This window comes from Rosa chinensis, chromosome 3 (genome assembly GCF_002994745.2).
Source record: "Rosa chinensis cultivar Old Blush chromosome 3, RchiOBHm-V2, whole genome shotgun sequence".
NCBI lineage: Eukaryota > Viridiplantae > Streptophyta > Magnoliopsida > Rosales > Rosaceae > Rosa > Rosa chinensis.
The window spans coordinates 9,483,418-9,510,823 of NC_037090.1; the positions used below are offsets into that span (position 1 = coordinate 9,483,418).

The following is a 27,406-nucleotide window of genomic DNA, read 5'->3' on the forward strand; positions in this document are numbered from 1 at the left end:
GTGTATTAGCGTGTACAAGTTTAATCTCCCCAAACAATATCTCTGAGCACTAAACAACAACTAGCTAGCTAATTTATCTAGGGAGTATGAAGGGTACTCAATCGGATCATCTAATTTCCGTTCCCATATACAACCAGATATATAGTTAGGGCTCTCCTCGAGGGAAAATAAGAGAATTCAAAATTATACTCAAAATAGTTATCATATATGATCATAACTGTAATACCCCGAAAATCCAATTTATTTTCCGATGACATTTTTGAATGATTTCGTGGTCATGGGTGATTGTACGAAGCTTGGAGAAGTGTGAATTTTGTTCGATCGATTTTAATTCGAAATCGTACGTATTTAAGGGCGTCTCAAATATCGACTTTTTATGCGTACATAATTTGGGAAAACTTCCTTTATGAAAGTTGTAGAGCTCGTCAATACGATCTCGTGCATATGTGGAATGCAATTTTCTGAGCTCGTAAGATTAAGTTTTGATTAATCGAAAATTAGGATTCTTTTTTTATTAAGAATCTTTTTTTCTTTTCTCTCTTTCTTTATTCTTTCTTTTCTTCCTTCCTACCCTTTTTCTATTCTTTTTCTTCCCTCTGTTGTTGTTGGTGATGTTGTGTGTGGTGATGCCGGTCAAAAAGCAAGGCCAACATGGGTCTGCCTTTATTAAAAGAAAGTAGGAATCATGGTGCATCATTCCCTCTTGTCGTCCACTTCCAATTCACTTTCTATTCCCACTCCCACTCTCTCTTCCGTCTTTGTCTTCTTCAGTTTGTCATCAAGGCATCTAACATTGCCTCTCTTATTCGGTCAAGACCAGTCTTGCTCACTGAAGAACTCATCTTGGCTGCACACCAGTTGCCAACCAATTAATGCCGTGGCTGCCCAAGAGGCTCAATCCTCAGCCTCAGGTGATAGGCAGGCTCTGATATCTTTGTCAGACAAAAACAATCTTGCTTTCTTAGGGAATGAGCTTCAGAACTTGGGATATAAAATTGTTTCCACTGGAGGAAACTGCTATAGCCTCCTTGGTTCATCCATTCTAACAACCCCAGAATTGAAGAAAAACTAGAGCAGCTGCAGCAGCCTTGGACCCAAAAGCTGAGAGTTGAACCCGGTGCTTGAAACTGGTATATCCAAAGCTCAGTCGCACTGAGATCGTCACAATCCTCGTCAAGGCTCAGACAATCACTATTTTGGAGCAGGATCTTCTCAACCCGAACCCGGATCCTCACCACTTTCGACTTCCTCCAGAGGAAGATGAAAGATCATTATCAATCATCATGGCTCTGCTTTGCACCTTCTGGATGGTCACAGCTACCTCAGGGCTTTTTGGTTCGAGGAGATTATTGGGGAGGAAGTGAAGGTCAAGTTCTTGGCCAAGTACGTGAAGACTGAGACGCAGGTGGAAGAACACGATCCGGTTACCGGAGCGTGGCGTTTCATGAACTGGGGCAGGAGGCTGTTGTGCTTGTGGGAAGGTGGCGACCCGTATGAGATTGAACCGGAGATTTTGACTACTGTCTGGAAGGTCAAGCTGTGGAGGCCATTAAAGAGAAGGAATTGGCGGGGATGAAGAACATGACTAGGCAGGAATTTGTTGCTTCCCTTAGAAGGATCGGAACTTGAAGGTGGAGAATGTGACCATGTGGATCACCGAGCTCGGTCACCACTATTTTTCAGGCCACTCATTTTGGGTAATCTTCTTACCCTTTTTGGTTTGGAAATTGGTTGTTGTGATTTGGAAAACTTATACTTGTTTTATTGGTTTGGGAATTGATGTGTATAGAATCAGAAAATTGTGAAGTTTTGGAGAAGTTGGAGGTTGTTGAGTTGGTTTTGATTGAAGTTGAGTTTGGGTTAAATTGATGGTGAATGGCAGTTTATACAATTATATTGTTGGATTAGTCACCTATTTGTGCAGGGAATGATTAATTGGTAAGGGCAAGGTGACCATATAATTGCTATTATTGAATTGGTCAAATTATTAAATGATGGAGTTTTTGGTTTATAATTAGAATGGTCTCAAATTTTATATTTGAAGGTGTTTATCGGATATTGGTTTTGACGAAATTGACAAGTAAAGAAGGGTTGAAAATGATGTTGTGAGGAAATTTATTAGTGAGTGGAGTTGGTTTTAATTATTGATTTTGGGGAAAATCCGACCGTTGGATCGCTGTATAAATTCGGTATAAATTCGATCTGACCGTTGGATCGCTGTATAAATTCGTTTAGACCGTCAGATCGTCAGTTATTTTATTTTCTGAGTTGTTGGCTAAATTCAAGTCACTTATGATTAGGTGTTTGACGGTTTGATTTGGCGGACGAATTGTGATTCTTATTCGAGTTATAAGAAGACGCAGCGGGATTAGAGGTGAGTAAACCGCACATGGTTCATTTACGAACCGGAGTTCTAAATATTTATATTTAATGCTATAATATTTATAACTGTTAATACATGTGCAAATGACTTTATACATATTTTATTATTGATAAAATATACGTGTTGTTGGGTTGTGTTGAGGAAATTATATATTGAGTGAGGTGTTATGTTTATTGTTGAGAAACAATAAATTGTTGATTTGTTGAGATATATTGATCTGTGGAGATCAATAGGTCACAGGGGTGACCATGGCATCTATTGGTGAATCACGCTCTCGTACCGGGCTGGTGGTTACTAATAGTATTAAATCGTGAACCACGCTCTCGCGCCGGGCTGGTGGTTGCGATCAGTTAGAGCTCTAGTCTGTCTGCCAAACGTTGAGTGACCTTATGAGCGAAATCGAGAGTAACTCATAAGTGTCTATATATATATGTGAGGGTGAGAAAGTGATGTGGTTTTGTGGTGGTCGTTGTGATTGTGATATTACTACAATTTCACTTGCTTGAGTTGAAATTGTTATATTAAATTCGTGCAATCCTTTCGTTTACTCATACGGGCTGTCAAGCTCACCGGGTTTGTGTTGTTGCAATCCCGGTACACATTATATATTTGTGTAGCGGGAAATCTTACAGGTCAGGAGAATCGAGAAGGTGATCAGGCTGCTTAGAGTAGTGGCATTCGAGTTACAGCATTATTGTGAGTTTCGTTATGTTCATTTTGAACTTATCAATTTGGAAATTGTGATAGTGTGCTGTAATAAGAAATTGAGGAGTTGGGTATTGTAATGTTGAGTGGTGGGAGGCATTTTACTCTGAAAGAAAAATTTAGATTTGTATCTGTATTTATTCATGTTTCGGATTTGAATTTCTTATTCAAAATTTGGGGCGTGACAGTTTGGTATCAGAGCGTAAGGTGCATATTTGGTGACGTGTCAATACCTTCCGAGTGATGGCCCGTCTGCAGCGGATCCCCATCGTGTGCTCTTCGGTATTGACTAAGTCATTGGGTATGCGTGAGTGTTAGGCGTTGTTTAGGCCGCTAGGTCGTTTTAGGAACGTGAATACCTTCCCTGTAGTGTTGACTTGGTTAATATGGACTTGTATTTGACTTATACGGTGTTTTAAGTGTTATACATGTATTAGCCAAGCATACTATGCTTCTTAGGTGATGGATATTCGAAGGAGTAGTACTTAGGATCATAAGTTGTCATGGAGGTTCGTATTAGAATAAGTTTAGCTTCCGCAGGTTGTAATTTTCGAGGAATAGAAACCTCTAGATTTTACTCTGATGAGTCAGCGAGAATTGTTTTATGGATGTGAGGTTTCTTTGGATGTTGAAGTGTTTGGTTGAAGGCATGATGTTGATCTATGCACGTGTCTAGTGTGGATACGAGTATAAATTGATAGAACTTTGCCTTCTTAAGATGGACGTACAGATATTTGGATGGGATGTACGTATTAAGGATTAGATATCCTGTTTGATAATGAGATGTCTTAGTGAAATTTTGGTGATTGACATGAGGTACGTGTTTAATGTGACTCTGAGGAAATTATGCTGACTTTGGGTGAGATTGAATTCTTAGTGTAGCCTAAGAAGGTTGTGTGGTGATTTTATATACACTACGTGATGAACTTTTAGAATGAAAAGTTATGAGTAAAAGTATGGGTTTTTCCCTTATGTCTATAGTAGACTTATGCATATGGCAGCCTTTGTGGCAGTACCAGTAGTGTTTTTGTAACAGTTTTTATGGCAGTGCTTGTAGTGCTTTAGTGGTAGTTTGTGTGACGTGACCATTTGTTGGAATTTATTTTGGTTAGAGTGTTAATCAGTGAATGAGATTCTTGACTCATGTGGAGTTTGTGAGTAGGGTTGTGGTTAGGGAAGAAATTATTGTGGTTAATTCTTCCTTGTGCTTTTAAGTTGTTAAGCAGGGCTTAAGGTGCGAGACCAGAGTTTTATTTTGTACTCGATGGTTAGAGTTGAGCGACCATTGTTTGGGCTGTCGCTGAGTACTATAATTTCTTCAGAATCAGGATTGTTGTTAGAATTGGAACTAGTAGTAGTATTAGTGATTCGGAAACTGAATCGAGTTGCGGGATGTGCCTTATATATGTAGTTGATGTTGCGAGCATCATTTTGGAACTATACTTTGCAATACACAAAGACAACTGGATTGGAAATCCTCCGTTTGGATACCTTGGTCTGTTGACCTGACTATGACTTGTGGGCATATTTTTATTTAAGTATAGGGAATTTATTTTGTGAATTAGTTTTCCTAAGTGTTGGATCGTAGTATGGAGATAGACTGAAGTGAATTTGAGGTTATTTTGTGTTTTAGGTCTAAGTAAGGTTTTGCAATGGAGTGGATCTTGGTCAGTAATTAATGGAGAGATTTAGAATCTACTCTCTGTAAATGACATTAGACGAGAGTGTGTTTCTGTGGTTATGGCTGATAGGTGAATTTGGTTAAATGCAATTTTGGGTATTGGTTTTGGTGACATGGTTGGGTGTCCATAGTGTTTCAAGTGAATTACTACGTGATATTGAGTTGATTTGGATTCTGATTATTGAGACTATAGGGTTTGAATTGTGGTAAATTGATGGAGCAGTTAATTGAGGAAATGATTGAGATGTTATGAGATTAGTACGGGTAACTCTAAGAATGGGAGTTTTTCTAGTTAACTCAGGAAGTGTTTAACTTTATTAGCTCCTAATTCTAGCGATGGAATTGTTTGTGTTCGGTTTGACTCTGAGGATGATAGCTAGACCACTAAGTGACTTATTTGATTTTTGAATTTTAAAATGATTGTTTGTGTTGCATTATTATGAATGAGGTGTGCAGCATGGTTGACAAAGGTTTTGAACGAGCAAGGATTGACCAAGGTTCGATCCTTGGTGTTGTTGTTGATTGTTTAAAGAAGAAACGACATGCATCCAATCTTATTGATTTCACTATTTTACAAAATAAACAAACAGGGAAACTATACTATTCTAAGCTAGATCAGTGGCTCCGGATGGGTTGAGGCTGAGCTCAAGAGAAACAGGAGAGCCACTGTTGTAACCGCCTGAGACACCGGAATAGTAACCAAATGAGCTACCGCCCTCGGATGTAGTCTTCGGATTACCAATGATGTTTTCACCGTGCTCAGGGAACAGAGGAAGAGTCTCGACCTCCTGGTGATCTCCTCCTCGTTGTTCCATGAATGATCGTAACCCAAGGGTTAGATCGATCGATCCATCATCACCAGTGGAATCTGTGGAACCGAAGTTGAGATCGATGGATCTGCCACCATCAGTAGAACTTGTGGATCCAAAATTTAGATCGAGAGATCCACCAACCCGAACTTTCCGAAATTCCTTCAACTTCTGCCTGTCACGAGCCTTGAGGTTCTGGAACCAAAAGAAGACGTTCTTGTCCTCGATCTGCCCATACGGTTTCAGATGAAGGCAGATCTCTTGAATCTGCTCTGGAGTTGGGTTCTTGTGACCCTTGTCGTAGTAGAGCCCCTGAAGGATTCTTAGTTGAGCTGGTGTAGGAGTCCACCGGATAGTCGTCGGCCTGATAGGTGTGTTGGCACTACTTCCGGCTACTTGGTTGCTTCCTCCCTCCTCGGTGAGTTGCTGGGCTTGTAGTTCCGTCTGTTGTTGGGTTTGAAGCTCCATCAGTTGCAGAGTTCGTGGTTCCATGGTGATGGGTTGAGGGGATGTGAAGATCGAAGAGTAAGTTGTCGAGTGTTTGAGGGAGTTGTTGTTAAAAGGATTAAGGATGATGATGGTGTGTTGGAGATCTGAAAGTTCAGAGGAAAGATGGGATTGAATCAACTAGATGGGAGAGAAGATCAGAAGAGAAGGATTGAAATCGAAAGAGAAAGGATTTGAGTTTTGAAAGATAGGCTGAAAAGTTTGAGAGAGAAGGGCTGGAATCAGGAGAGATTTTTCTTTCCTTCGTAGTAAACAGTTGCGCCCTCAGAATGCACCTATTTATAGAACGAGGCGAGCAGATCTCCACCGTTGGATGGACGATCTCAGAGATTCAATCTACGCGTTGGATTAAAAGTTGCCCGAAAACGCGGAAAGGCTGTTGGCGCGTGGAGAGCGTGTAAGGGGACCGAGGGAATCTCGAGGCGCTGTGGCAGACAACTTTAGCCGAAAGCAGAAATTGACTGCCGTGAATCACGGAAGGGATAAGCCGTGACACAAGTGGGCCGTACTTGGGCCTGTCTCGGATCAAGGCCATCACTGTAGCTGTGGGTGGAGGCCTGATGGGCCAAGTTTCTGAAAACAGTTTGGTCACTGTAGCTGTGGGTGGAGGCCCTATGGGCCGAGTTTCAGAAACAGTTTTGGACGAGTTGGGCTGGGTTTCTGAAACAGTTGTGGATGTGTTGGGCCAAGTTTCTGAAACAGTTGTGGATGTGTTGGGCCGAGTTTCTGAAACAGTTGTGTTGGGCCGAGTTTCTGAAACAGTTGGGGATACGTTGGGCTGGGTTTTCTGCAACAGTTTTGGGTGTTTTGGGCCGAATTGTTGAAACAGTTGAAACAGTTGGTTTAAATAAAAGGATTGGTATGGATAGTAACGTGAGCAGCTTGTGCTCCAGTGGTTGGGGGCAAAGCTTTTGTGCAACAGGTCAAGGGTTCGAAAACTTGCATCCCCTTGTATTTATTTTTATGTTGCTTTTGACATAATAAATATAACTCGTGGGTTTATGTTATTGAAAGCAGCTCTTGCTTCAGTGGTGGGGAGCAAAACCTTGGTGTAGGAGGTCTGGAGTTCGAGCCTTACCTCTTGCATTATTTTTGAAATCGTATATACACTCTGTATATATACGTATTTTTATACGTCAAGTCATATCCCTCGTGTATACGCACTGTATACAGACGTATTTTTATACGTCGAACAGTATCCTTGTAGTTTTCTACAGTTTATTCTGTATAAGCTACAGAATACCTTAATCGGGAGAAATGGGCTCGCGATTAAATTTCGGGACGAAATTTCTTTAAGGAGGGTAGATTGTAATACCCCGAAAATCCAATTTATTTTCCGATGACATTTTTGAATGATTTCGTGGTCATGGGTGATTGTACGAAGCTTGGAGAAGTGTGAATTTTGTTCGATCGATTTTAATTCGAAATCGTACGTATTTAAGGGCGTCTCAAATATCGACTTTTTATGCGTACATAATTTGGGAAAACTTCCTTTATGAAAGTTGTAGAGCTCGTCAATACGATCTCGTGCATATGTGGAATGCAATTTTCTGAGCTCGTAAGATTAAGTTTTGATTAATCGAAAATTAGGATTCTTTTTTTATTAAGAATCTTTTTTTCTTTTCTCTCTTTCTTTATTCTTTCTTTTCTTCCTTCCTACCCTTTTTCTATTCTTTTTCTTCCCTCTGTTGTTGTTGGTGATGTTGTGTGTGGTGATGCCGGTCAAAAAGCAAGGCCAACATGGGTCTGCCTTTATTAAAAGAAAGTAGGAATCATGGTGCATCATTCCCTCTTGTCGTCCACTTCCAATTCACTTTCTATTCCCACTCCCACTCTCTCTTCCGTCTTTGTCTTCTTCAGTTTGTCATCAAGGCATCTAACATTGCCTCTCTTATTCGGTCAAGACCAGTCTTGCTCACTGAAGAACTCATCTTGGCTGCACACCAGTTGCCAACCAATTAATGCCGTGGCTGCCCAAGAGGCTCAATCCTCAGCCTCAGGTGATAGGCAGGCTCTGATATCTTTGTCAGACAAAAACAATCTTGCTTTCTTAGGGAATGAGCTTCAGAACTTGGGATATAAAATTGTTTCCACTGGAGGAAACTGCTATAGCCTCCTTGGTTCATCCATTCTAACAACCCCAGAATTGAAGAAAAACTAGAGCAGCTGCAGCAGCCTTGGACCCAAAAGCTGAGAGTTGAACCCGGTGCTTGAAACTGGTATATCCAAAGCTCAGTCGCACTGAGATCGTCACAATCCTCGTCAAGGCTCAGACAATCACTATTTTGGAGCAGGATCTTCTCAACCCGAACCCGGATCCTCACCACTTTCGACTTCCTCCCAGAGGAAGATGAAAGATCATTATCAATCATCATGGCTCTGCTTTGCACCTTCTGGATGGTCACAGCTACCTCAGGGCTTTTTGGTTCGAGGAGATTATTGGGGAGGAAGTGAAGGTCAAGTTCTTGGCCAAGTACGTGAAGACTGAGACGCAGGTGGAAGAACACGATCCGGTTACCGGAGCGTGGCGTTTCATGAACTGGGGCAGGAGGCTGTTGTGCTTGTGGGAAGGTGGCGACCCGTATGAGATTGAACCGGAGATTTTGACTACTGTCTGGAAGGTCAAGCTGTGGAGGCCATTAAAGAGAAGGAATTGGCGGGGATGAAGAACATGACTAGGCAGGAATTTGTTGCTTCCCTTAGAAGGATCGGAACTTGAAGGTGGAGAATGTGACCATGTGGATCACCGAGCTCGGTCACCACTATTTTTCAGGCCACTCATTTTGGGTAATCTTCTTACCCTTTTTGGTTTGGAAATTGGTTGTTGTGATTTGGAAAACTTATACTTGTTTTATTGGTTTGGGAATTGATGTGTATAGAATCAGAAAATTGTGAAGTTTTGGAGAAGTTGGAGGTTGTTGAGTTGGTTTTGATTGAAGTTGAGTTTGGGTTAAATTGATGGTGAATGGCAGTTTATACAATTATATTGTTGGATTAGTCACCTATTTGTGCAGGGAATGATTAATTGGTAAGGGCAAGGTGACCATATAATTGCTATTATTGAATTGGTCAAATTATTAAATGATGGAGTTTTTGGTTTATAATTAGAATGGTCTCAAATTTTATATTTGAAGGTGTTTATCGGATATTGGTTTTGACGAAATTGACAAGTAAAGAAGGGTTGAAAATGATGTTGTGAGGAAATTTATTAGTGAGTGGAGTTGGTTTTAATTATTGATTTTGGGGAAAATCCGACCGTTGGATCGCTGTATAAATTCGGTATAAATTCGATCTGACCGTTGGATCGCTGTATAAATTCGTTTAGACCGTCAGATCGTCAGTTATTTTATTTTCTGAGTTGTTGGCTAAATTCAAGTCACTTATGATTAGGTGTTTGACGGTTTGATTTGGCGGACGAATTGTGATTCTTATTCGAGTTATAAGAAGACGCAGCGGGATTAGAGGTGAGTAAACCGCACATGGTTCATTTACGAACCGGAGTTCTAAATATTTATATTTAATGCTATAATATTTATAACTGTTAATACATGTGCAAATGACTTTATACATATTTTATTATTGATAAAATATACGTGTTGTTGGGTTGTGTTGAGGAAATTATATATTGAGTGAGGTGTTATGTTTATTGTTGAGAAACAATAAATTGTTGATTTGTTGAGATATATTGATCTGTGGAGATCAATAGGTCACAGGGGTGACCATGGCATCTATTGGTGAATCACGCTCTCGTACCGGGCTGGTGGTTACTAATAGTATTAAATCGTGAACCACGCTCTCGCGCCGGGCTGGTGGTTGCGATCAGTTAGAGCTCTAGTCTGTCTGCCAAACGTTGAGTGACCTTATGAGCGAAATCGAGAGTAACTCATAAGTGTCTATATATATATGTGAGGGTGAGAAAGTGATGTGGTTTTGTGGTGGTCGTTGTGATTGTGATATTACTACAATTTCACTTGCTTGAGTTGAAATTGTTATATTAAATTCGTGCAATCCTTTCGTTTACTCATACGGGCTGTCAAGCTCACCGGGTTTGTGTTGTTGCAATCCCGGTACACATTATATATTTGTGTAGCGGGAAATCTTACAGGTCAGGAGAATCGAGAAGGTGATCAGGCTGCTTAGAGTAGTGGCATTCGAGTTACAGCATTATTGTGAGTTTCGTTATGTTCATTTTGAACTTATCAATTTGGAAATTGTGATAGTGTGCTGTAATAAGAAATTGAGGAGTTGGGTATTGTAATGTTGAGTGGTGGGAGGCATTTTACTCTGAAAGAAAAATTTAGATTTGTATCTGTATTTATTCATGTTTCGGATTTGAATTTCTTATTCAAAATTTGGGGCGTGACAATAACATATGTAAGAGCTCTTTAAATTATATTTAATTGAATAATACGGATGTGTTGAGAATACATTTTACATTGACAAATACTCTAAATGATCGATCCGGTCAAAAAACACAAAATGAATAGATTGAGATGGGATGAGTCACTAATAATATGATTAGTGTATGTTTTGCCCACGAATCAGAGTAATATGCGTCGAGGGCAAATGTGATGAACTCTCTTACATGGCATCACGTGGCCAAATATGAAGTGTAGCTAGCTAGGGCACTCCTCTGAGCCGCACGGGGTGGAGGCCCAGTTTTGTAATCAATCTGTTCCTAATAGATCCAAATAGATGAAAAACTAACATGGATTCTCCCCAAATAACAACAAAGTCGATCAGCAATATCTTTGTTATATTTCTACTAGCTGCAGTCTTCAATTTCGCAGCACGTAACAAACAATACTATTCACTTACATAGATGATGATGATGAATTGATGATGCTGTCTATATATATTCAATAACGATTATGGTACTCATCATTGTCATCATCATTAAGGAATAAGGGTGCTCATTGCTGGTGTTCATCATCAACAAGCTCTATAAGGTTCAGGCACAGGGAGTTAGAAGCTGACATAATGAAGCAGGAGGAAGAGCGCCTTCTAGCCCATGTACAAGAATACCCTTCTGATCATTCTCAATATGATCCTCTTCCTTCAATTCTTGTCAAATATCTTTACATAGGCCACTTTTTGGCCAGATGGGGTGCCAGGTTCTCCTTGAATTCTTTCTTTTCTCTTTCACTAGTTTTTAGTATCTTGTGTTAGAGGCTCTCTCCCCAACTATAAATTGGACTTTCATCAATACATTAGAGCATGTAAACATTTTGAAAACAATTTTCTGTCTTCTTCTTCTTCTTTTTTTTTATTATCTCTTATTAGTATGCTGAAAGTATTGTTAAATTTAAACAACTACTACTAAAATCAGTAAATCAAATTACGTTCAAGACTCTGAACATGTTAAACTATTTATATATTGTGTTGCGAAATCGATTGTCTATCGATGAGATGAGATGCCTTTGAGGAACAAATGAGTGAGCAAGTTTGGATTTTAATAAAATGTACGATCCCTTTCCTTCTTCTATATATATAGGCAGATATTATGCAGATGGTGGCAGTAATAAGTTTCCTACAGATCAACCTGCTAGTAGGCTAGTTGCATGAGCTTAATCATCTGTTTGAAAAACTTAAAATCGGACCTCTATGTGTGTTTGTGCTCCCTTCATGTCAAATTGATTCTATATATGATCATTATTCTTCTGCTATATATATATGCTCTGGTTGCAGTAACAAGTTTCCTACTGATCAACCTATTAGGCTAGTCACATGAGTCTAGTCCTATGTTCAAGAAACTTAAAATTGGATCTTTATGTGTCTTTGTGCCCTCTTCATGTCAAAAGTAAATACAATTTTTCTAGATGTTAAGATCAATTTCACTAGGGGCTACTTGTTTTTCAAAATTCCATTGGTTGGATTTATTTCTATTGAACCTTCCCTGATTATTTTGTAGAATGTGGGAATTCTCTGTTGGTTTATACATGATAAATGTATGGCCAGAGTCTCTACTCTTTGCTGCTACATATGGTGTGGTGGAATCAGCCTCTACTGCGCTTTTTGGACCTTTGGTCGGACGGTGGGTGGATAGATTCTCATATGTAAAGGTAGGCTTATGGAAGTAAACTTACATCAAAATACAGCTGGGAGGACAAAATTGCTTATGCATCATGTTTAAATCTGAGTATCTTACGACTATATATGGACAGATTCTTCGAGTTTGGTTAGTAACACAAAATCTCTCTTTTATGATTGCCGGAGCCACCGTGATGGCGTTACTGATCTACCCAGATCTAAAGCTCACAAATTTCAATGCATTTGTTTTACTTATCATATTAACCAACATCTCTGGAGCTCTTGGAGTTCTCTCCACTCTTGCTGGTACCATCTTAGTTGAAAGAGACTGGTAACTTCCGACTTTAATATACATATATATTACCTCTTGAAGTGGGATAGTATGAAATTGTATTATATTATAATAAAATACAAATATTCTTGGTGCAGGGTTGTGGTGATATCAGAAGGGCATTCTCCAGAAGTACTAACAAACATGAATTCGGTCCTTAGGCGTATTGATCTTTTCTCCAAGCTATGTGCTCCTGTGGTAACCGGCTTCATCATCAGCTTTGTATCACTAAAAGCTTCTGCTTTAACTTTAGCACTCTGGAATACTATATCTGTTTGGCTGGAATACTGGCTATTCATTTCTGTGTATAATGGGATTCCGGCTTTAGGCGAAAGCAGTCAAAGGAAGATATCAAGACCTTCTCAGAGTGATCTTGAAGGCTCAGGCACATCTTCTTCTCAAGAGAGGAGCAGCTTGCTTTTTAAAGATGAAAATGATCCAGAATTAGCAGAGGAAAGCTGGATTACTGGGGTTATTAAAACGGTATCAAGGATCCCTTATGTTAGTGCTTGGAGTGTGTATTTGCAGCAAGATGTTGTACTCCCTGGAGTATCTCTGGCTTTGTTATATTTCACTGTACTCAGGTAACCACCTTCAACATGTTATATTCTTTTGTAAGATGATCTGATATGTGATGTTTCCTATAAATTGCACATTTAAATATGATTCTACGTAACCAACAATCTGGATTTGAGTCTGGTAACATATTAGACAAACTGTCTACCAAGAGAAAAGTTTTCACTTATCAACAATGATTGCTACCTTTACTTGATTCCACATGCCCACATGATATTATTCTCTAAACTGTAAATACACCTCAACTAGTATATTTACAACTTTCCCCTAGTGGATTTGGCTTCATATTTTAAGGCTCTTACTGAATCGTGTTACTCCCCTAGCTTTGGAACATTGATGACAGCTACCTTGGAATGGGAAGGCATACCTGCATACACCATTGGGATAGCTCGTGGAATAAGCGCTGCAATTGGAATTTCTGCAACAGTTGTTTATCCCATCTTGCAAGCTCATTTCTTAACACTTAGAACCGGACTCTGGTCTATCTGGTGTCAGGTAAGAACTTGGAGATTTCAAATTCTAGATGGCTAATTGGACCTCCAGGATGTTACCTACTAATGGACCCTCAAATTTCTGGTGCTTATGTTTTTTCAATGTAGTGGACCTTCCTCATATTATGTGTTGCTTCAATATGGATCCATAACAGCCTTTGGTCAGCTTATATGCTAATGGCAGGAGTGGCTACTTCTCGGCTTGGGTTGTGGATGTTTGATTTGGCTGTCATCCAACAAATGCAGGTAACGAAGCAGAACAATGTATCTCATAAATCTTATTATTTTTCTTAATCTTGCAACTTTAATGACTTCCCCCTTTCTCATTTTTGACAGGATCAAGTTCCTGAATCAGATCGTTGTGTAGTGGGAGGTGTTCAAAACTCCCTTCAGTCCAGCATGGATTTGATGGGCTATGTCATGGGAATAATCATATCTAATCCACAGGTAATCATGTGTAGCATTCACTATCCACTTCATTTATAGTTTTTAGTGAAATTTACTAGTAGTCTGATAACTAGAGCATCAGTCAATCCATTGGTTAAGGGCACCTCAGAGCCTTTCGTATGAGCCAAGTGCCTAAAGACAGAACTTTTATCAATTTCTTCAAATTTATCTGATTCTATTTGATCTGCACTTTGTCATGAGTGAGTGCGTTGTACTGTTAATCTGTTATCAGTTCTCAGGTTCTGAAGTTTATTAACTCATAATGTTGTTCGCATTGTTACCTATAAATGTTCAGGAATTCTGGAAGTTGACTTTGGTTTCGTTTGCCGTGGCAACAGTGGCTGCATTGCTCTATACCCTGCACCTCTACCGCGTCCGAAAGCACCTCCTTCACTTGGAGAAATTAACCGCCTTTCTGAAATGCTTCCCCAGTTCACAATCTGAAAATTCATAATGGTTGGGCCTCCATTTCTCTCCTCATTTGAAAATTCATAATCTGCAGTGTTGTTCATATGTGGTGCAAGTTATGTAACTTCTAAGCTGGGAGTACTCCATGATGCTTCTTTGTTTCATGTGTATATTAAATTTGATTAGTAATTGTAGTCGGATACATTTAAGCTTTGGAAGGAAAATTTGCAAACCATACATTGTCACCAGATGTGGTGGTATCTTTTGAAGTTATAGATGTGAAATTCCACCCTCAAATGGACATCTAAATCCCTTCTTATGAGAGTAAATGGAACTCATCTATTGGTTCTGAAACTACAGTAACACGCTCTATATCAAGGTCTTTTTGTAAAGCTGTTTATCCCTTTGACGTCTCAAATAGCTTAAGTCGGGGAAATATTAACATGTTGGCCTGATAAACTCCCTAAACGCTATTGAAATCTTGGTTAAGTACTAGCCAATGCATTTAATGATGAATATTTTTATCTGATGATTTTCTTACTTATCAGCTATAGCCTTCATCTTTGACCTCTCAAGCTGGTTCGATACACCGACACACTAGTCATGTGATTACTTCACTGCATCTCATCTCAACTGTTTTCTGGTTTTTCTACCAGATCGACCCCCAGTAGTTGCCAATATAAAATGTATATTCTCAACTTAGACAATAACGTGCACGTAAGTTGAGCTAAAGCACTTTCAGTTATCTAATCCCCAGGTTTAGCATTCACTGTCTGCCCCATCTATTGTGAGATTTACTAAAGGTCCGATCATTTGAATATTAGTCAAGCTATTATTGGTCAAGGGAAAACGTTGAAACTAGCCTTACAGAAACTAGCATTTCTTTCTGCCCCGCGTATAATTTTTTTTTTTTTTTTTCAAAAGCCCCGCGTATAATTTTGTTGTTCGGGAATTCTGGAAACTGATTTTGGGATCATTGTTGTATTACTTGTATACCCTCGCATTTACTGCGTCCGAAATTAAGCACCGTCTTCGCTTTGAGAAACTCTCTCGTATCAAAACAAAAAAAGAGCCTCTTTCTCAACTTCACCGGTACACGATCTGCAAATTCATAGAAGGTTGGGCCTCCATTTCGCACTTCATTGACACTGTAATGTAAGCTCACTTTTAAGTTGAGCCTCCATCCTGCTCCCATGTTTCATATGGATATTAATTAGACTTGATTAGTAACTGTATACAGATGCATTTAGGCTCTGCAAATTATCTACATCTATTGTCACCTGCTATCAAATGTGCATTTATCAATGTTATGTGAATGCATCAATAGGGCCGGTCTTACACACACATAACCACTATGCAGTGCCGGCTCTGGCTATAGGCCAAATAGGCCTGTGCTTATGGCCCCCGATGATCATGGGCGTCAATTTTTTTTACCCTTCTTTATGTCCTATGTAGAAAATTAAAGGAAAAAAGCAAAAAAAACAATAGCTTGCCTTTGCTTGCAAGTAATCCAGCTTTCAGAGATTGTTTTAAATGATGGAATTGGAAAGCCTATGAAGATTGGAGGACTTACTTTCAATTTTTCATTCTCTTCGAAGCTTGTTGAAGAATTAATTTTTTTTTTTTGTCAGCATCAATACTCATAGGGGTAAATTTCAAGTTTTGGTTTATTTTTTATGATTTAGATTAGAATATGGATTTCTTTTTCGATTCACCTGATATTATGAACTGATGAACAACACCAGAGTTTTACTCTGAGTGGTGTACAACGCAACACATATCTGGAGTTTCATTCAAATGACATGCTAGTTATTTTTTGGGAATATATTGTTTTATATATCACAAATTGATTATTATTATGGTTGATATATAGTTCTTAGAAGATGAAGGTCTTTATCATTTTGTTGAATGAATTCTCTACCTTTATCAAAATTTCAATTTTGATTTCACTACAATGTATCTTTTTTAGTTGTTATACTAACTGACTCTTATTATAGAGTATGATTATGGGGGTAGAAGAGAAAAGAAGTAAAAGATAGATCACAACCTCATGAGCCCTATTTTTTTATTCGCCTAGAACCCTGGAAATCTTAGGGCCGGCCCTGCCACTATGTCGATATTCTCCTCCACCATAGCTGCTCCAAATCTCAAATAGGTATAAAGTTTTTGCTTTGGTAGAATTATCTGTAGTTCTATTCTTTTACAAATTAATAGATGACTCTTCAATTTATCAATTTAAAATTAGTAAGGCTCTAATTTGAGTCACTTCTTTCAACATCACAATATCCTCGTAAGGTGGCAAATATGTCAAACTTTATATCAGTCTATACTGAAATGTTGCTGCTATGGAGGAGTCAGATATCTATCTGTAGGGGCGAATTAAAGTCCCATATGTTCTAGCTTTGGTCTTGTTTTGGATGTTGAATCTCTGCTAGCTAGTCAGCATAATTTTCCAGAAGATTGTTTTGGTCAAAACTAGGAAATGCATGCAGGCAATAATGTAAAGCGCACAATTGATAATATGACTTTTCTCCGGTGTCAATAATGGGGATTGATGTTGGAAATATCTAAAAATATTAGAGCTAAAGGCACAGATCGATTCATTTTCAATGACTAAGACATATGTGATGATCATATGCGTCATAATTTTCTACCTATCGACTCATATAAAGAAGTCCCTCGTTGCCGTACAATGGATTTTTCTCTGTTTTGGGCAGTTGAGACTTCAAGCCTTCAACATAAACAAGAGTACTTGCTTGACTTATAATTAGTCAACGTTAAACATGTAAGGATCAGCAAACCTTTACTGTTAACACAGAGGTTTAATCAGAGACAAAGTCGCCATGCCAGTGGTGCCCAGCTCGACAATCATAATTAGCTATGAAAGTGATTTTTACGAAGTATAAGTCTCATGCTGGCTTGGGGTATATTTCTGGCGTTAAATTGTTTATCAAGGCAAATCCGTGTTTTTACTCTCTTTCTCAATCGCTCAAAGTCTCAAACCTTTCATCATACGTATTTATGAGTTTGGTAAACAAAAATTAGTAAACAGCACGTAGAATTCAATTCATACACAAAATCATCGTAACCAAAAGTTGTAGGATGTTTGATGATGCTAACCTCGGAAATTGTTGGAACAGAGAGCAAATTGTCATAGATGCAACGTTCATTAATTTTAAGTTGATTGTTACTAACAAAGCTTTGAACTATTATTGGTTTCCAACTCCAGTACTCGAGCTAACCAAATTTTCTCATAATTAATTAACTTGTTTGTTCCGGTCCTTTTCTTCAATCAAATGATTACTCGAGGCCAATGCTACATCTTAATTGCCACTCGCAATTGTCTTTGTTGACGATAATTAGTAACTAAATCATTATGTATGAAAGTGTCTACATTTGGTGATTCTCAACGTCATTTACCTATCAGTGATATCCAACATCATTCTAATTATCTAAATTATCTAGTTTAGTGAAGTCAAGTTTTTGCATATTTGCATTCGACATTCTAAAAACGAAGGACAATGAATTAGTTTCGGAGTATTAAATACTTCCACGAAGGTTAAAAAATTTAAATTAGACCGAAATAATGATTTCGATGCTCACGAATCTTTTATTCGTAGCATATTTAATTTCTCAACGAACCTCTTGTTCGGAAGAGCACGAAACCCCACAGTTCACCTCAATCCCGCATTACAAGAAAGGTGGGAGGCAGAAGAAGGGATATTAGAATCCCCGAGTACAAGAAAACAGAAAATTAAAAGAAAGCAGGAACTTTTATATATAATACCTTACTTGGTGTTTTCTTGGTACTTGATCTTGCTTAATGAGGCTGATGCACGCGCGTGTTGATGTAGGTATGCAAGGCTTTTAGGATTGCAGATTGCTTTCGATTCTGGAGTAGGATTGCAGACGTTACTTTGATCTTGGAGGAAGATTGTAGGCAAATTTCAATCCTGGTTGCATAGTGCGCCGTGCTAGAGTGCAGTAGTTTTTCAAGTCGGAAGCTGAAAATGAGCAGGGTGGGGCGTCGGTGGTGGTTGCGCAGGTTTTAGGGTTTTTGGCCTTTTGAAGCTAGGGCTAGGACCAATGTTCTAAAAAACGGCCTAGGCGGCAAGGAACCGCTCCGATTTTGGCCTAGGCGTTTCCCATAGTGCTGGGCTACTAGGCGGGCTAGGCTGTTCTAGGCGGAGCCTAGGGGGTCATAAACCCTAATTTATTCTATATTTTGATTATTTTTATATTTATAATTAATTTTTAGACTTTAAATATTGTCATTTATATTATTATATGTCATTAAAATAATTAAAAAAAAAAAACCGCCTAGTCCCCGCCTAGGCCCCTAGGCGCAAGTGCCTGGGTCACCGCCCGACTAGCGCCTAGCGTTTTTTAGAACCTTGGCTAGGACTAGTGCTGATATTGTGTTTAAGGAAAAAAAATGTAGAGAGATTAGTAGAGAGTAGTTATGGATACAACTTATACAAGTACATAACAATTGAGTGCAAGGAATCTTATTCTAATTAGACTAAAAATCTAGATGAATATTCTTTTATTCTTTTATGAGAAATGCTAGCTATCTTCCCCATTTACCTTTCCCTTCCAACCTTCCCTACTCATGAACTGCCACGTGTATTTTGACAACACTTAAACCGATGACATTAATGTTTTGGAAATTCAACATAAATTTTACCAAATTTGCCCATAATTAAAGCAAAATGTATTTTAATTGTTATTAATTTCATCTCTCTCTCTCTCTCTCCTTCTCCTTATCTCTTTGCTGAACGATTTCTTCTCCTTTTCAGCTTTTCTTAGTTTTTTTTTTCTAAGTTCAAACTTTAAATTAACCAGTATCAATCTTTACACCAATGTACTAATTGAATCTAAAATCCACATCGATGTTCTAGCTTGTTTTTGGAGAAAACACGGTCACTTCATGGATTAGACTTTTCTCAAGGAAAAAAAGAAAAGAAATGGAAAACGACAATTTCTGAAGTTATCTAGGGATTAGATCATCACTAAGTTAGTCTACTTCCTAAATAATTCAATTTAAACGACTTTTAGTTTTGCCTTACAAATTTCAGAACTCAATAACAAAACTTTGGGAATTAAAAAAAAAAAATTGCAACCTGAAATCCTATTTTTTACTCTGGTTCATTGTTGCTAAGCCTTTTAGTTTGAATTGGATTGTGGATTTAATATGGATAATAAAGAGAGTTTGATATATTATTTATCAACTATTTTTCCTCAAGCATGTGGTATGATGATTTGGAATTTTGGGTTTGCAATGAACAAAAGAAAACTAGGGGAAGAGGAAGACTGGAAGAGGATGAAATCGTTAAGCATGGTGAGAGAGAGGAGAAAGAAAAACTGGAAAAAAAAAAAAAACAATGTTTTTGCTTTAATTATGGGCAAATTTGGTAAAAAGTATGTTAGATTTTCAAAACATTAATGTCATAAGTTTGGGTGTTGTCAAAATACACATAGCAGTTTATGAGTGGGGAAGGTTAGAAGGGGAAGGTAAATAGGGAAGATAGCTAGCCCCAAACCATAATTCTGATCACTGAACAGAAACATAGTTAATTTATCTAGGGAGTGTCAAGGGTACTCAATTGGATCATCTAATTTCCGTTCGTATATATTCCATCTGGTGATCTGGTAGTACATGTGATGAATTCTCTTATTTGCCCTCGACTTATATATGTACATGGCATCACGTGGCCAAATATGAACTATGAAGTGTAGCTAAGCTAGCTAGGGCTCTCCCTGAGCCACACAGGATTGAGACCCAGTTTTGTAATCAATCTGTCCCTAATAGATCCAAATAGATGAAAAATTAACATAATAACAACAAAGTCGATCAATTATCCATTCTCCCCAAATAACAACAAAATCGATCAATTATCCAAAAAAAAAAACAACAAAGTCAATCAGCAATATCTTTGTTATATTTCTACTAGCTGCAGTCTTCAGTTTCGCACCACATAACAAACAATACTACTCACTAATATTTCTACTGTCTATATGTATTCAACAACGATTACGGTACTCATCATTGTCATCATCATTAAGGAATAAGGGTGCTCTGTCATTGCTGGTGTTCATCATCAACAAGCTCTGTAAGGTTCAGGCCAAGAGGAGTTAGAAGCTGAAACAATGGAGGAGGAGGAAGAGTGCCTTCTAGCCCATGTACAAGAATACCCTTCTGATCATTCTCAATATGATCCTCTGCCTTCAATTCTTGTCAAATATCTTTACATAGGCCACTTTTTGGCCAGATGGGGTGCCAGGTTGTCCTTGAATCTTTTTTTTCTCTTTCACTGGATTTTAGATTTCTTTTGTTAGAGGCTCTCTTCCCAACTATAAAGTTGGACTTTCATTAATACATTGGAGTATGAAAACCTTTTGAAATAAATTTTCTATCTTTTTTTTTTTCTTATTAGTATGCTGAAAGTATTGTTAAAGTTAAACAACGTACTACTACTAAAATCAGTAAATCAAATTACTTTGAAGATTCTGAACATGTTAAGCTATTTACATGTTGTGTTGCGGAATCGATTGTCTATCAATGAGATGCCTTTAAGGAACAAATGAGTGAGCAAGTTTGGATTTTACTAAAATTTATGATCCCTTTCCTTCTTCTATATGTATAGGCAGAGATATTATGCAGATGGTGGCAGTAATAAGTTTCCTACATATCAACCTAGTAGGCTAGTTGCATGAGTTTAATCATCTGTTTGAGAAACGTAAAATCGGACCTCTATGTGTGTTTGTGCTCCCGTCATGTCAACTTGATTCTATGATCATTATTCTTCTGCTATATATGCTCTGGTGGCAGTAACAAGTTTACTACCGATCAACCTATCAGGCTAGTCACATGAGTCTAGTCCTATGTTTAAGAAACTTAAAATTGGATCTTTATGTGTCTTTGTGCCCTCTTCATGTCAAAAGTGAATACAATTTTTCTAGATGTTAAGATAAATTTCACAAGGGGCTACTTGTTTTTCAAAATTCCATTGGTTGGATTTAATTTCTATTGAACCTTCCCTTATTATTTTGCAGAATGTGGGAATTCTCTGTTGGTTTATACATGATAAATGTATGGCCAGACTCTCTACTCTTTGCTGCTATATATGGTGCGGTGGAATCAGCTTCTACTGCGCTTTTTGGACCTTTGGTCGGACGGTGGGTGGATAAATTCTCATATGTAAAGGTAGGGTTATGGAAGTAAACTTCTATCAAAATACAGCTGGGAGGACAAAAGAATTGCTTATATATGCATCATGACATCATGTTTTTATCTGAGTATATTACAACTATATATATGGACAGATTCTTCGAGTTTGGTTAGTAACACAAAATCTCTCTTTTATGATTGCTGGAGCCACTGTGATGGCGTTACTGATCTACCCAGATCTAAAGCTCACAAGTTTCTATGCATTTGTTTTACTTATCATATTAACCAACATCTCTGGTGCTCTTGGAGTTCTCTCCACTCTTGCTGGTACCATCTTAGTTGAAAGAGACTGGTAACTTCCGACATTAATATACATATATATTATCTCTTGAAGTGTGATAGTATGAAATTGTATATGTTATACTAAAATACAAATATTCTTGGTGCAGGGTTGTGGTGATATCAGAAGGGCATTCTCCAGAAGTACTAACAAACATGAATTCGGTCATTAGGCGTATTGATCTTTTCTCCAAACTTTGTGCTCCGGTGGTAACCGGCTTCATCATCAGCTTTGTATCACTAAAAGCTTCTGCTTTAACTTTAGTACTCTGGAATACCATATCTGTTTGGCTAGAATACTGGCTATTCATTTCTGTGTATAATGGGATTCCGGCTTTAGGCGAAAGCAGCCAAAGGAAGATATCAAGACCTTCTCAAAGTGATCTTGAAGGCACTGGCACATCTACTTCTGAAGGGAGAAGTAGCTTGCTTTCTAAAGATGAAAATGATTCAGAATTTGCTGAGGAAAGCTGGATAACGGGGGTTATTAAAATGGTGTCAAGGATCCCTTATGTTAGAGCTTGGAGCGTGTATTTGCAGCAAGATGTTGTGCTTCCTGGAGTATCTCTGGCTTTGTTATATTTCACTGTACTCAGGTAACCACCTTCAACATGTTATATTCTTTTGTAAGACGATCTGATATGTTATGTTTCCTATAAATTGCACATTTAAATATGATTCTACGTAACCAACAATCTGGGTTTGAGTCTGGTAACATATTAGACAAACTGTCTACCAAGAGAAAAGTTTTCATTTATCAACAATGATTGCTACCTTTACTTGGTTCCACATGCCCTCATGATATTATTCTGTAAACTGTAAATACACCTCAACTAGTATATTTACAACTTTCCCCTAGTGGATTTGGCTTCATATTTTAAGGCTCTTACTGAATCGTGTTACTCCCCTAGCTTTGGAACATTGATGACAGCTACCTTGGAATGGGAAGGCATACCTGCATACACCATTGGGATAGCTCGTGGAATAAGCGCTGCAATTGGAATTTCTGCAACAGTTGTTTATCCCGTCTTGCAAGCTCATATCTTAACACTTAGAACCGGACTCTGGTCTATCTGGTGTCAGGTAAGAATTTGGAGATTTCAAATTCTAGATGGCTAATTGGACCTCCAGGATGTTACCTACTAATGGACCCTCAAATTTCTGGTGCTTATGTTTTTTCAATGTAGTGGACCTTCCTCATATTATGTGTTGCTTCAATATGGATCCATAACAGCCTTTGGTCAGCTTATATGCTAATGGCAGGAGTGGCTACTTCTCGGCTTGGATTGTGGATGTTTGATTTGGCTGTCATCCAACAAATGCAGGTAACGAAGCAGAACAATTTATCTCATAAATCTTATTATTTTTCTTAATCTTGCAACTTTAATGACTTCCCCCTTTCTCATTTTTGACAGGATCAAGTTCCTGAATCAGATCGTTGTGTAGTGGGAGGTGTTCAAAACTCCCTTCAGTCCAGCATGGATTTGATGGGCTATGTCATGGGAATAATCATATCTAATCCACAGGTAATCATGTGTAGCATTCACTATCCACTTCATTTATAGTTTTTAGTGAAATTTACTAGTAGTCTGATCACTAGAGCATCAGTCGATCTATTGTAAAACCATATACATGCTCACAACATATGCACACAATCATAAAAGGGATTAAGGCTTATCTTCAGCAATCACTGGCATGGATTCCATCTTATGCTGCAACCACGAACACTGAATATGGCCTTCTGTTACTTACCAACTTGCTTCTCAATGGACAGAACAATATGCAAAACATCGGTAGTAATCAGGGACCAATTCATCTGTATATATAGGAGACTTAACCCTCAAGAAGCTTCCCATTAAAGCTATCCATATCGGTTTAGGTTTCCTAGTTAGATTCTTAATGTAACACTTCATTGTAGTCTTTCTTGCAGACTAAGAATAGGATTACTTACCTTAATGAATAGATACACTGCTTCATTAAGTTACAAGTATTGATTTACAGTTTGTATCCATGTTAAACTAGGTTTGACATTTAGCTAATCATCAATTACTTTATGATGATATGTGTTAAGTCCATATTTGATCTAACATCTATTGGTTAAGGGCACCTCAGAGCCTTTCCCATGAGCCAAGTGCCTAAAGACAGAACTTTGTCAATTTCTTCTAATTTAACTGATTCTATGTGATCTGCACTTTGTCATGAGAGTCTCGGTGTGAGTGCCTTGTACTGTTAATATGTGATCAGTTCTCAGGTTCTGAAGTTTATCAACTCATAATGTTGTTTGCATTGTTACTTATAAATGTTCAGGAATTCTGGAAGTTGATTTTGGTCTCGTTTGCCATGGCAACGTTGGCAGCATTGCTCTATACCCTGCACGTTTACCGCGTACGAAAGCACCTCCTTCACTTTGAGAAATTAGCCTTCGTTCTGAAATGCTTCACCAGTTCACAATCTGAAAATTCATAATGGTTGGACCTCCATCTCGCTCCTCATTTGAAAATTCATAATCTGCAGTGTTGTTCATATGTGATGTAAGTTATGTAACTTCAAAGATGGGACTCCATCATGCTTCTTTATTTCATATGTATATTAAATTTGATTAGTAATTGTAGTCTGATACATATAAGTTTTGGAAGGAAACCATAAACTGTCACCCAATGTGGTGGTATCTTTTGAAGTTATAGGTGTGAAATTCCTCCCTCAAATGGGCATCTAAATCCCTTCTTATGAGAAGAGCGTGTTCACCGGTATCATTTTTGGCCGGTCTCCAGCAAAGGCTGGCTGAGGTGGTGACTAGCATGGGTGAAATTGTGAAAAAAGCACTTCCACCGGCAAATGGATGACCCAGGCCAAGAATTATGTCAGTTTCTTGACCCAGAAACTGATCCAAGAAGACTGGTTGCCACGCTGGCCCAAGCCCAAACGTGGGTCCCATCATGTAGTGATGATGCAATGTCAGCCGTTTGATTGCATCCGAGATGCCAGCAATATTTTTGCTAAAATGCTGTTGTGAGGGTTCGAAACCCAATCACCAGGAATGCATGCACATTACACGGCCAAAGTACTGTTTCAACCTGAAAATTTATGCCAATTTACTTTATTTATACTTAAACTATCTATCAAGTCAAACTGTTTTTTCCTTCTAATTTTATAATTTATCATGCATTGTTTAAGGATATCTCAATTTGTGTTTAATCAAAACTCTAGGTTACTTGACCTAGTGGTAATACGGTTCAATTAAAAGAATCTAGAGATTCTCTTTCTTTGTATGATTCTAACTCTATGCATTGTAATCCTCTATATAAAGAGGCCTTTATTATCAATGAGAATACACAGCAAATTTCTCTCAGTTTCTGATTCCCTAAAACACGTTATCAGCACGAGCCCTAACCCTGAAATCCTAAATTCGTAACCTTCAAATATCAGAAACCACCGCCGCCTACCTTGAAGCTCTCAATCCCATGAACCCAAAACCGGCGGCGCCACCCCCAAAACCGGCCGGAATCAACCTGAACCGGCCACCAGAAGTGTTCAAACCGGCCTCCCAAGAAGAATCCGAATTTGACTTTATTGGAATATATTTTACTTAAATTCTCAGATTCTCTTCCAATTGAAAACGAAGGTAATAAAAAGAATTAAAGATTTGAGATTAGAAAAATTATATTTTTATTTATACTGTAAATTTTCATGAGTCGAGCTTTAACAAAAGAGCCGAGGTTTAACAAACTTGAGCTACTCACAAGCCGAATATATCTCTGTTCAAGCTCGGCTAGTTTTTTTGTCGAGCTTAATATTGATCTCAAGTTAGGCTCATTTATCTTACAAACACGAGTCGAACGAGCTAAAATCAAGACTAATACGAGTCGAACATGAACTGGATCGAGTCTATTTACAGCCCTAGATGACTCTTCACTTTTTGAATTTAAAATTAGTAAGATTTTAATTTCAGTCACTTCTTTCAACATCACAATATCCTTGTAAGGTGGCAAATATGTGAAACTTTATATCCTTACTAGTCTGTACTGAAATATGTTGCTGCTATGGAGGAGACGAGGAGTTAGATATCTATCTGTAGGGGCGCATTAAAGTCCCATATGTTCTAGCTTTGGTCATGTTTTGGATGGTGAATCTTTGCTAGCCAGCATAATTTTCCAGAAGATTGTTTTTGACTTTTGGTCAAAACTTGGAAATGCATGCAGGCTATGTAAAGCGTGCAATTGATAATATGACTTTTCCCCGGTGTCAATAATGGGGATTGATGATGGAAATATCTAAAAAATTAAAGCAAAAGGCAGATATAGATTCATTTTCAATGACCAAGACGCAGGAGATGATCATATGCGTCATAATTTTCTACCTATATATCGACTAATATAAAGAAGTCCCTTGTTGCCGTACAATGGATTTTTCTTTTTTTGGGCAGCTGAGACTTCAAGCCTTCAACATAAGTGAGGGTAGTTGCTTGACTTATAATTAGCTAACGTTAAACATGACAGGATCAGCAATTTTTACTGTTAACACGGAGGTTTAATCAGAGACAGAGTCGCCATGCCATTGCCAGTGGTGCCCAGCTCAACAATGATAATTAGCTCTGAAAGTGATCTTTAATTACGAAGTATAAGCCTCATGCTGGATATTTTTCTGCTGGTAAATTGTTTATCAAGGCAAATCTGTGTTTTTCTCTCTTTCTTGATCACTCAAAACCTTCATCGTACATCGTTTACATGTGTTTGGTAAACAAAAATTAGTAAACACCATGTACAATCTAATTCATACACAAAATCATCGTAACAAAAAGTTGGATAGGATATCAAGAAATAACGTGTTTTTTTTTTTTGATATAAAGAGTTCATAGCATTAAATATGACCCTGAATCATGGGTTAGAATAGTACAAAGGACTACTCTGTATACACATTGATAGCGCAGAGTAGTCTATGCTAGCAAAAACACCTCGCCTCGTAGGCAATCTATTCTACCTGACTCCAAACGCTGAGCACCCAATTGTGGTACGTTGAAACCGGCCAAGTACTTCTACAAAAGCTCCTAGAGGAGCTTCAACGAGCATAGACAAGACAAACCCGATCGAGCTAAAAGTGATCGAGATTTGTCACCTAACTAACGACTTAAGAACTAAAAAAGACTAGACCAGGCCGAAGCCCACTAAAACAATCCCCTATAGAACAAGGTACCAAACACCACCGCAGCCGTCTAGTGACCACCCTACGCCAGCATACCGCTGTTGCCGTCTGGTGAGACCATCCCACGCCGCCTAGCGGCTACCCATAAAACCGATCATGACCATACCGCCTCAAGTGTTGCAGTGAGACCAGACCAGAGACTGGCCACCACCATTGATCGGCCTCCAAGCAAAGCCATCCCAGGCCCGAAGGCAAACCAAAACACCACCCGTCCGGCAACAGCCCTATATGCAGCATCACCGCAACCAAGGTCAACATCGACGCTGTGCCGCCGCCGGACGAGCGACACTAGAAGAAAAGGAGAAGACCTGGACGGCTATGGGAGAGAG

General features: G+C 38.5%; 2 protein-coding genes across 8 annotated transcripts; both read left to right on the forward strand.

The window, feature by feature from the left end:
- The first annotated feature begins 227 nt into the window (after window positions 1-227).
- LOC112193055 (solute carrier family 40 member 2) lies at window positions 228-14,715 on the forward strand. 6 transcript variants are annotated; one of them, XM_040516777.1, is made up of 12 exons: window positions 236-1,697; window positions 2,301-2,374; window positions 7,990-8,872; window positions 9,476-9,549; window positions 10,987-11,199; window positions 11,997-12,147; window positions 12,250-12,446; window positions 12,545-13,030; window positions 13,346-13,517; window positions 13,622-13,759; window positions 13,850-13,960; window positions 14,256-14,710. In XM_040516777.1, exons 5-12 carry the CDS (start codon window positions 11,066-11,068, stop codon window positions 14,412-14,414), a joined length of 1,548 nt encoding a protein of 515 aa, XP_040372711.1. In that variant the 5' UTR covers window positions 236-1,697; window positions 2,301-2,374; window positions 7,990-8,872; window positions 9,476-9,549; window positions 10,987-11,065; the 3' UTR covers window positions 14,415-14,710. The 6 variants fall into 6 exon arrangements, 5 of the variants coding, with proteins under 5 accessions (XP_040372711.1, XP_040372712.1, XP_040372713.1 ...); XM_040516778.1 differs by lacking the exons at window positions 236-1,697; window positions 2,301-2,374 and having other exon boundaries at window positions 5,814-8,872; window positions 14,299-14,715; XM_040516779.1 differs by lacking the exons at window positions 236-1,697; window positions 2,301-2,374; window positions 10,987-11,199 and having other exon boundaries at window positions 5,814-8,872; window positions 14,256-14,709.
- A 5,607-nt stretch (window positions 14,716-20,322) lies between these two features.
- On the forward strand, window positions 20,323-24,908 carry LOC112193056 (solute carrier family 40 member 2). Of its 2 annotated transcripts, XR_005808552.1 has the most exons (9): window positions 20,323-20,652; window positions 21,425-21,575; window positions 21,695-21,891; window positions 21,989-22,474; window positions 22,790-22,961; window positions 23,066-23,203; window positions 23,294-23,404; window positions 24,186-24,409; window positions 24,557-24,906. XR_005808552.1 is itself a non-coding variant. In XM_024333075.2 (8 exons), the coding sequence occupies exons 1-8, from the start codon at window positions 20,519-20,521 to the stop codon at window positions 24,342-24,344; spliced, it is 1,548 nt and encodes a 515-aa protein (XP_024188843.1). In that variant the 5' UTR covers window positions 20,323-20,518; the 3' UTR covers window positions 24,345-24,908. The 2 variants fall into 2 exon arrangements, 1 of the variants encoding a protein (XP_024188843.1); XM_024333075.2 differs by having other exon boundaries at window positions 24,186-24,908.
- Window positions 24,909-27,406: the final 2,498 nt, after the last annotated feature.